Source organism: Nestor notabilis, unplaced genomic scaffold (genome assembly GCF_000696875.1).
Source record: "Nestor notabilis isolate BGI_N333 unplaced genomic scaffold, ASM69687v1 scaffold6644, whole genome shotgun sequence".
NCBI classification, from domain to species: Eukaryota; Metazoa; Chordata; class Aves; order Psittaciformes; family Psittacidae; genus Nestor; species Nestor notabilis.
This window is the reverse complement of record NW_009925968.1, coordinates 1-11,249: the sequence shown is the minus strand read 5'-3', so window position 1 is coordinate 11,249 and position 11,249 is coordinate 1. Positions and strand designations below refer to the sequence as shown.

The 11,249-nt window shown below is 36.8% G+C and overlaps 1 protein-coding gene across 1 annotated transcript in view; it reads right to left on the bottom strand.

Moving 5' to 3' along the window:
* LOC104404773 (hepatocyte growth factor-like) overlaps nt 1-609 on the bottom strand; it is a gene marked incomplete at both ends in the record, with an annotated part of 17,081 nt that extends 16,472 nt beyond the window's left edge. The window contains one exon of the mRNA XM_010013298.1: nt 444-609. Coding sequence (XP_010011600.1) covers nt 444-609 — 166 coding nt within the window. The remainder of the gene's footprint in view (nt 1-443) is intronic.
* Nucleotides 610-11,249: the final 10,640 nt, after the last annotated feature.

The following is an 11,249-nucleotide window of genomic DNA, read 5'->3' as shown; positions in this document are numbered from 1 at the left end:
AGGAGTAATGTGCAAAGAATGAAGACAAAATATGGTCTGAAGCGGTGCTGAAATACTGCAGCTGTGATGTGTGACAATAACCATTTTATAAAAGACATAAAAATCTCAGAAATGTTCACCGAACACTATAGTGCAGCACAAGTCATCCACATCTTAACATGAGTAGATTTTTTCCAGCTATGTTTTGGAAAAGATTACAGATTGGACAAGCTAAGAAGATAGAACAATTTGGATAAAGCTTTACAAAAGGCTGACACTCTTCAGAGAGGTAAAACAAGATCATGGAAATCAAAAAGCACAGTCTTTAGGTTGCCTTCAGTACAAGCTACCACTGATTACAATTACAGAGACCTTGGGTCAAAGGGTGTCATATAGGTTTCATTAGGAAAAAAACCCACACAAACAATACCAAACAAGTAAAATAATGGAAATACATAACTTACTTGCAAGTGAATGAAAGGCCTTTGTTTCTACTGCATCTCTTGGCACATTGCTCAGTGGTGTTTAACAGCTTGGTTTTTACTTCCAGTGTTTTGTTTACTTTAATGAGCATCAACTCTCCTGTTTTTTTGAAGTCATGAAGAGGATTTCTCCTTTTTCCTCTACCCTCTAAGAAGCAAAGAAGAAAAAGGAAAAAAGAACAAAAAACATTGTAAAGAAGAGTTCTGAGATTGAAGATGGCATTAGATATGAATAAAGTTTGTTAGGAATTATAGGAACATCTGTACCTAAATCATAGAGAAACTCACAAAAATTAGCAGATACTGCAGAAGAATTGATTATTTTAGATGGTGATCACCATTCTTAAAAAAAGGAATGGCAGGAATTACAGCAAAACTAGTTTCAAATAAAGACTTGCATAGTACTGAAGAAGGGTGAGAGGAAAGTTTTTCACCCTTTGTAAATTTTTTTCAGAATCTACAAAATAAGCCTTATAATAAGCTGAGGTCTTATAAAGATTTCCATTAAAAACTCAGATGAAACAGATATACAAAGGTCTTTTGGATGGACACAGTGGAGTAACAATCAGAAGGAAAGGTTATTAATATTACAGAAAGTCTATTTCTGAATAAACTTTAAAATTTAAGAATAATAATAAACTCGTCTTAAAACAGTGAACTCTTTATCAGAAATTGTGAAAAGAAGTGGAGCCTGGAAGTAACACAAAATAATCATTTTTGTCCCCCCTGCTCCAGTGAAGACTCAATGTGAGTGTTGTGTCCAGTTTAAGTGTGACAGAATTAGAGTTGTCGGCCCACAGAAAAGATGACAAGGGGAGGCAGAGGCCATTGCATGGAAGCAATCTGCACTGTTGCAAAGATTTCAGCAAAAAAGAACAGGTTGATCTGATTTCCATGTCTCTGTCAAAAGGCCAGAGGAAGGAGTATGAAATGGCAGGGGAGATTGGCTAGAGATGTTTGGCTAAAGGGCAAGAAGAAAAGTTTTTGATTTTTGCAAGAAAAAAACCCAATATATACGTCTATATCCCAATATATATGTATATTTTTATTTTTTCTTTTATAGAAACTAGTCTGCCAGTGTAGGCTGCTCTACTGTCAGTGAAGACAAATGAGTACATCTGGAGAGTGATTCTCCTTGTTCTGACACGAGTAACATAAAGGGGACCAATTGCCCTTTGGATCTTTTTCTCCTATTTCACTCAATAATCCCAGATGAACTTTTTGGATTCAAGAGCTAATCCAAGTAAGGTTAGGTGAACAAATACCTCCTTAATTCACAAAGTAGGTAAGAGTATTTTCAATAGCTTCTTTCCATGAAACTCTTTTCACAGCTTTCACTTCGTTTTTCTCTACAGAATCTACAGCAGTGCTAGAACAAAAATACCCAGGATCAGTTTATTCAATTTTGCCAGAGTTTTTCAAATATATGAAACCTCATCCTAATGCTCCATTATCCTGAACAGATAGTTCCCCATGCAAGTGCAAAGTGCACTTAGGTCAGTAAATTTTTGCTTTGTGCACTCTGTGCAGAAGCTTAGAATAACTCTGTAAATGGCAATAGCTGAGGCTCTGAAGGAGTTTCTGATAACTGCACATATTTTAAAGCCAAAGAGGGTTTAAGGGTGCTCCTTTTGCAGAACTTTCATCCTGATTATTAGGTAAGAGAGCTCACATTTTCACTGGATTCAGCTAAATCGCACCTCTCAGCGGTGAGTTATCCCTAAGACACCTAAAAATACACCAAAGACATTTAAATTAGATTTCACCAAGCTTCAGCCTTAAAAAAAAGTAAACTAAAAAATCAAAGGAGTAGAATATCTCTGCTGCACTGTTCCTATGAAATATCCTCACCCCATCCTGCTCTCCTTTTTGAACTGCTGAAGGTGAAATAAGTTATTCCCCTGCACTTAAGAGCCCACAGTTTTAATTCCAACTACAAACATTTTCAATTAAAAAAAAGAAAGAGTTTATTTACCTCCAAATCCATGTTATTATCTTATGAAGAAGCATTAGATGAAAAGACCATATGTTAATAGTTTTAGTGCTGTGTTGGGGTCTCATATCAGCTCTCTAAAGCATTTTCAGCCTTGTATTTGTGCAGTGGACATGCATCCAAAATGAATCATTATGTTTAGGGAAACACCAGGAAGACACACTTGCCTTAAGTATCAGCACCCAGTTACTGGAAACCACTTTTTACACTGAAGCTGCTCTATTTTTTGCTATACCTGTGGTAGAGCCAAAGTACTGCTAAAAGGATTGCATCTGCTTTTTAAGACAACCACAGGAAAACAAGTCTGTAAAGCTTTAGTGATTTCTCCATCTATTATCTTACAAGACATATTTGTTAGTTCTGTGTTGTCTCAGCCAAGACTTTAATGTCAAATGGAGGTAAGAATCTGTGCAGAAATATCAAAGTATTTTCTTTCAGCTCCTGATAATAACATTTCCCATTTAATGATAAGTGTTATTATCTTAATTCCTGATAACAGCTTCTTAAACTCACCAGCTAGCATGCAAGAATATTGTAAAAAATCAAGAAATTGTATTCTGCCTGGAAAACATGGTTTACAATCCTACTTTTTTTTCTTCTTTTCCTAGCAGTTGTCCAAAGAGGATTAAGGGTTTGATATTGCATTTAGCAATTTATAACAGCCTGATTTACTTTAGCTTTCAAACAACTGCATTCTATGACTTGCCTGTAATCCAAAAGGCAAGGGGCCAAATGCATCTGTGATGTGACTGTTAGAACCATGAGAATAATGCAAAACATTACTTTTACAACAAAATAAAAACAAATAATTGAGCCTTTCTACTTCAAATTAGGTGCTTGTATTATTAAAATCTTAAATCAAATACTGCCCTAGAAATGTTCTACATTACACATTATCATGCAATATGTCATAACTACTGTTCTTAACTTGTGATTGCCATTCATTTCAGTTTTCTAAACTTTGATTTGTTTATATTGTAGGCTATGTCCTCTGATGGCTTTTGTAGTTAAGTATCATATTGCTAAGGAAGTCTGACATTCCACTTAAATTTGAAAATGATAGCATCTGATTCAAACACAAGAGAATCAAGTTAAATATGAATCAACATTTTTTCTTCAACCACTAACTAGAGATATTTCTTCAGGTGACTTAAAAAAGTTCCTCAGAAAAATTGAGGATGTTGTCTCTGTTTCTTAACATGATAGCAACCTTCTTAGAACAGAAGAAAGAAGTCAGCCAGTGCCCAAGGAAAAGAGACCTACAACATTTGCTCTAGGAGGATGCAGCGTTGGACAAATACTCTAGAATTTCATTTGGGATGTCCACAGTGTCCCTGCTGGAACACTTCCATTTTGACAAAATGCTTTAATATTTACTGGAGGAAAAAAATCATTCTTCACAGTGAAAGACTCCAAGGAGACTTGGGAGCTACAAGAACTCAACTTTGGGTTCCCTTACTACATTTTTCATATGAGGTTCCTGTATAATCTTCTCAGATATGAAGCATTAAGTGAGACTGCTCAAACTATAGAACATCTGGAAGAAAAGATTTCCAACAATGCCTTTTCTTCGAGTAACTTCAGTCCATGCCAAGTCAAGAATCAGAGAAAAAGAAAGTTATCGTTCTGCAGTGTTTTAGTGAGAAACCTCACTAGCAGATTGCAGAACCTACTTAGCTGTGATTTTAATTATATTTATACAAAGTAGAACCACGATTCTTAATGAAACCTTGATGGTTTGGTGTGGAGTTTGATTTCCTTATTCTGGTTGTTTACACTTGCAAAAATGCAGCATTTTATTAAATAGTTATTTGCTTTGTTGTGCTAAACTTTCAGCTATGTGGGGTAATAATTTTTTTTCCTATTATCATAGTTACTGATGTAAGTAAGCTGGATACAGGTCTTCATACTGTGGATGAACAAAAGGCCTTTTATAATTTTCAGTTTTGATGTAACAGCACTATTGCTCATTATGTTTGTCAGATGCCAGAGATAAACTAAATCTTTGGGAACAAAAAATAAATCAAGAAAAGGAAGATGTCCCTGCCCAAGGCAGGGAGGTTGGAAGTAGATGATCTTTAAGGTCCTTTCCAACCCAAACCAGTCTGTGATTCTGTGAAGATACCTAAATTACTTGGGCTGGAAGATGTTGCCAGAGAACTTCAGGAATCAGCTGCAGTCCTTCCAAATAGAGAATGACATACAAAATAAAGATGGCACTGGGGAGAAAAATTAAAAAGAGGAAAATTGTCCACACACTGTGTAGGAAGCTCAGAGAATCTGAAGATTCAAAATATTTTTCACTGAAAAAAAAATGGTCATATAAAGTGACACAATTATTTCAGAACTATAAAAGAGACATAATCCCTTTCTTTAGTGTCAATTGGCATTTTAGATATCTGTTGGATATCTTGCATTATGTTTGTAAAGAAATGAAGTCACTTGACCTTGAGCAGTTAACAGATGGACTAATTAGAGATTGAATTGTTTGTGTTACAATTGATAACCAGGTCAGAATGTCAAAATGAGGTTAGTTATTAACTTAATTTTTCAAACAATCATCACTGCAAGTCAAAGTAAACTGGATTTCCCTGATGAGCTAAAAAAAGAAACAAATATGAAAACTGAATTGTATGTGACTTAAATTGGGAATGGGGAGAGAAAAATCAGAAATATACAATCATAAGAAATTAAAAAAAAAGAAAAAGAAAAGAAAAATTACTCAACCTTAAACATATCTGAAATAAATGTAGGAAAGCACAGTTCAGCACAACTAACATTTTATCAGGAAACACTATATTTGACAAAAATTGCGTGGTAACACCCATGCAAACGCATTCATAAGTATGTATCTGAACGGGGGAAAAAAAAGAAGAAATAAGCAAATGTTAGATCTCAACAAAACGTACAAAGCAAAAATTTGCAAACCCATGGATTATCACAGTGTCAGACAACACTTTTCAGTAGAGATATCAAAGCTGAAGACTTATCTCAGCATAAATAGTGGAAACTTAATATGAAAATAAACAATAAAGTATGTTTAATTATATGCATAAAATTGCAATGGCAAAGCTTGGGTAAGAAGTACCAAAAAGTAGGATTTGAAACAAAGCAACAGTTCTTGGCATACATGAGAAGCAATATGAAAATGCAGTGAGGTGTTTAACTTGTCTGTAAAACATGGTTCAAGGGATGATTAAATTCAATAATATATTTTCAAGACAATTCTTTTCAAAGGATATAAAACCTCAAGAGTAGAATGCATATTGGTGCAGGCCTCAGTATGACAGCATAGGTATACAGGCTTCATTAAGGAAAAAAACCCCAAAGCAACAAAACTTGACCTGATGGTGAAAGTAGATGCTACTAAATGGTTTCAGACACCACATGCTTAAGTTAAGAGTATGGACACAGCAATAAAAGAAAAGATGTTAAAGGTGAATGTTGATGCTAAAACCATTAATAGGGTCATCAAAGTATTGTGCTCTATGAGAACAGTCAGGAAGCACTTTTCAAACAAATACATTCAAGGCAATTTTCTCTCTTAAAAACAAGTCCTAACAGAGCCACTTTGATAAAAAGAATTAATGTTCAGCACTTTTAACTTACTTTTATTTACTTTGAATTCTCCTTATGCCTGTTTCAGTATCAGAAATTTCCAGATTCCTGGCTAGAATGCAAAAAAAGTGAACACCTTTTCCAAATGACTTCTCATTTGGAAAAAAAAAAAGAAATTAAAAAAAAAAAAGAAAGGAAGAGAGAAAGAAAGACCAACATAATGAGAAACTGAAACAATTCTGAAATGTGCCCAAGAAAAGATCTTTGTAGGTTGAATAGGCTTAGATGCCAGATTAAATTTAATGCTGTTATTTATGTGAGACAATAATTTGGCACGAAAGAAGTTTACCAACCATACCCATAAAAAACTGCAGTCAGCTGTATAGATGGAAAGTCACCAAAATAAAACCAGCTGTCCAATGAGACATCTCTAGCTTGTCACAATGAAACAGTTTCTCACAAAGGTATATGGAGGATGATGTGATTATTTTAAGTTCTGAAATTTATTTTCTTGGCAAAAAAAACATTGTGGAAAAAATCTACAACTTTGAGAAAGTAGTTTGAAATACAGACATACAATATAGAGATAATTTTTTCCTTATTTTTACATTGGCTTTCAGTCTAGTTGTTGTGCAGATTCAGGAAATGCAAGAAGATATTTCTTTTTGGCTTTATATTGCATATTACCACTCACACACACACCCATGTACACATACCCTTTATTAGCATCTACAAAGATTGCCATGTTACTTGGAACCCAGCTCCATGTTCCTGCTGTCCTGCCTTTGTAACCCTCTCCTATAGTCAGCGTGAAAGCTCAAGAAGCTAAGGATAATGCTAACAACTGATAGTATAGTCTAAAATTGGATGGCAAATGTAAAAGGACAGCTCTTTTTCTTCCAAGAAAAGGTTATCTGCTCAGCAGGATGCTGGGATCCATTGGCAGAAAAGAATGTTCTGGAGTTTGTACTCTGACTTGCTGTATCTAACCTCTGGATAAGTTACTGAGAGGATTTTCCCTAGTAAGATTTGTCTTCTTATGCATTTTGCACAAGAATTAAATCCCCACCATGTTACATTGCATTCCACAATCTTTACAAGCATTTGGTTTCTCCTTGGAGGCACCCAGCACATTGTGCACTTCTTATGTGGCAGAGTCCCAACCATCACCAAGGACATTGGGGCATGGAGGAGGGGGTAAAGAGAACAACATGAGCCGGCAGGACAAGGATTTGGGCAAAACATAGTTACAGACTGCTGAGAGCAGCAAAACAGCCCCTCTGAGGAGTGATGAGAGCCTTGCCACATGTTGTATACACAAAAATAGTGCTGCTGGCCAAGGCTGGGAGTCATAGGAAGAGCTGGAGCTGAGGGGAGACAGAGGGAGCAGCCAGTTCCCAGCTGGGCCAACAGTACCGAGGACTGCCAGGCATGGCTGGGCTCATCAGACAGTACAAGGCCCACAAGGGTGGAGGCCCACAAGCCATTGAAAACTTCTGCAGCTAGATTTTGCCAACACATCTGACTAATCTGGAGCATGTTCCCAGCTCTGCTTCACTGCAGCACTGCTTTACGTGTAGGTTCTAACCATGTTCAGGAACAGATCCAATCCACTATCCTCTAAGGTGACTGCCATGAAAACCTACAGAAAAACAGATGGGGTAATGGTGAGGATGCCCACAGCCCTTCCCAGTTCTTTGTAGTTTCCATAGGTCCCCACTGCAAAGCACAGACATTGCTCACATCATGCTAATTCTCCTACTATTCATGCTTCCCAAGCAAGTGTGGAGATCAATTCTTTCTGATCTCTATGACCAATCCTTTGTTGCCTCCATGCTGCATTCTAGCCTCTGCCCTTCAACCCCACCTCAACACTGATGGGGAGAAAATGAAATTCCAACACACATCTAATACAAGTGATTGCAAAATGTTCAGGGCAACCCCTCTCCTCTCCACATCAAGCTTTTACCAATCAAAAGGCCAAGTCATCCTGCTTTCAGATCTCCTTGGGAAAGTTTGAAATGCTTAAGTGACAAACTAATGTTCAGTATAAAGATCCAAAGGGGAGATATTATGCTCTCCAAGGAAGACTGCACGTTCCCCTTCCAACCCTGGCCTCAGTTGAAGTATTACAATAATGACAGATGAGCTCGTCCAATAAGAGGCTTTCCTTTCCTTGACTTCAGTGCTCAATTTTCCAGAGTTTTATGCAGCATTCTAATCTCGATTATTTCAACTCTGTGTTCTCCTGCTATGTTGCTTATGAAAATGGCATTAATAGAAACAGAAAATCTGTTAAGCAGGGTAAGTGCTGTATTACATGTGAGAGCAAAACAAGCAGCCTCTGGCACCAAGCACTAAAAGGATTCCATTAAACAGAAGGAATACAGTCTTCCAACTGGCAGAGTACCGTTTTGCTTTGTTGACAATATATAGTATAATGATTATCTACAGCTGGGATGGGGAAGTATAAATCACGTTAAATTTTTAAAATATACTTAGTTATGCAGACCACAGGAATACAGGACATTCTTACATTGATTATGGATATGGGATCTTATTATTTTGTTTGTTTTTAAGCAATAGTTATTTATAGGAACTAAGCGCAACTCCCACATCTTCATTAACAACTGCTTCAGATCATCCAAACTGCAGAAAGTGCTGAGAAATTTGAACAAAAACACTTGTCTGACAATCTCTTCACAAAAAAAATAAATCTTTAGTTTAAATAAATCCTGCAATATACCAATCTACTTTTTTCTTTGATTAAAAAGTCATTTTCACTTTCAGTAGATTATTAAAGAGATACTGTCTAAGAATACTGTATGATAAGACTATCTGAACAAGGAAGAAAACTCCCTAATAAAGTTGATAGCTGCAGATTAATTTCTTTGTGCAAGCAGCAGAGACTTACACGATATTGATAATGACTAGGCAAGTAGTCTATAGGAACCTTGCACGTTTATCTTTCACCAATCCCATCTTATCTTCTACATATTAAAAGAAAGTCAGAAACTGATAGTGTGGACAGCTTGCTGACATTAAAATTTCTCCTGTTTTCTTCACCTTCCTTTTTCTTTACCCTTTAATATAACCCAAATATATTAGTCAGCAACCACAGTAACACAGGACATTGTCTTCACACAGGATTTAGGACATGGGATTCCGAACCTAAAAGATCCATTCACAAAAGAAATAACACTCAACATTAGGCACATTTAGAATCAGATTTACAGAATATTGATAGAAGAAGCATGGACATGTATTAGCAAAAGACTTTTTTTATATTTTTCTATTTTTAAATTCTCTTTTCATCACTTTGCTTGTTTTTCATATATAAAAATAATAAAAATGTAGCCAAATATTAATCTTTCTTAAAGACATCCCAGTAAAAAGAGTTCAACATGCCATACAAAGTTACCAAGTATGTTTAGAAAGCAATCAATATGTTTCAGAAAGGAATGGCACAACTTCCTCTTGCCTGCATTGTAAAAATCCAGACACTTTTGTTGAAAATCATATATTTTTATAAAGCAAGGTAAGCACAATGACAGTGTGTGGTAAGAGTAATCTTTCTTGCCCATAAGGCAAACAATAGGATTGATTACTATTAAGGTAGGTTGGGGAGGAAAGTTAAGAAAGGAAGGGTTGCCAAGAAACTGTCACTATGAAAGTTGGCCAGAAAACAAGTTCTACTCTGTGAAAAATTCTGAAGTTTTGGAAATCTAATTTTCCTCCACATCAAGATGAACCATCCATTCCTCCACCGGGGAGACCATTGGTTAGGGCACAGCCCTATTCATCACCTACTGATACTGGCAGTACTGAGGCTCAATCTATCCTGTTGGAATAGCAGATTAAATATTGATTGATCTTGGTAACATCTCTCATTCAAGAAAAATATCCTGACTATCAAGAGAGTGAGTATGACATAGCTTCTTACGGACTTGGCTATAGAGCAGTTTCTGTATCTTTGGCCCATGGAACAAAGTCGGGGGGATAGGGTCTAATGACACTTTTTTATTCAGACTAAGCCATCAGTTGAAGAGTTTCTGTCACAGGTGAGGCTTTCTCAAGAATAGCTACCACAAGCTATTGTGAATGCCTCCTGCTGCAAATTTATCTTTCATTTGATTTGGGGGAACCAAGCCAAAGAAAGTTTCTGTATAAAAAGCTCTATTTTTGTGCAAAGTTCTGATGGGTCAGCATTTTCCAGTAAAAAAAAAAAAAAAGAGAAAAGCAAACTTTTTCCCAGAAAATCCCTAACCAGCTCTAGTCACCACTTTCCAGAGAGGTCGCATGTCCATAAAATGGAAATTGTAATGTACATGGAAAAGGAGCTCAGAAAAGTGTAGTAGCATCATGTCTGTATCTCTGTGTCACCTGCTAAGAATGCCCACAAAAACAAAATCATCACTGAGCAGACTGAGCACAGAAGCTCTGGCAAGATGTTCAGCATCCTACAGAACTCTTGCTGCAGGAGAAAAATGACAGGTTTTACTGCATGTGATGCTTCCAGGTTTTTTTTTCTACTTGCCCTCTAAGATCACAAAATATCCCACTTTGAAATCCTATTTCAAAATATTGATATTTTAAAGTAGAAGATGTAGTTATGTCTTGGAAGCCACCAACACCACTTGCCATACACGTTGCCTGATGTCCTCAGACCTTCCCCAGGTCCCAGACACTGTGTGTCCCTGCCCTTGCTCTGCCCACTCCTGGCAGATCCTTTCCCTGAATTGTGGCTGTCTTTTGTCTCTCTCTGTGTAAAGGTCTGATCCTAACAATGTTGCCGGAAGGAAGGAAGGAAAGGTTTGTAGAAACCTTTGCGAACTTTTTTTTATACCCTTAAACATCTCCCCAGAGGGCCAATAGAAATGCAGAGTGAGCTCTTCAGATATCCAGTCCAAGGGGGACACTTCAGGAAAGAAATTCAGCTAAAGAGCTTCCAGCACTTGATTACTTATTGTTTGTTCCTTCCCCCCCCTCCCCCCCTCCCCCCGGATCTCATTGGGAACATCTAATGAAATTACAAGTATTTCAGTCTGGAAATAGCATGTTCATGCTGCTGCATTTCAGCAAGGACATTCCCTTTCAGCAACGTGCTATCCCGTGTTTGGGTATTCCCTGTCAACTTCTGTTACTTAACGTTTATTCTACCACTTGAAAATTAAAGGTACATGTTCACGTCTTGAATAGAACACCTATGGGCAACGACGGGATTCCCTTCTCCCGGT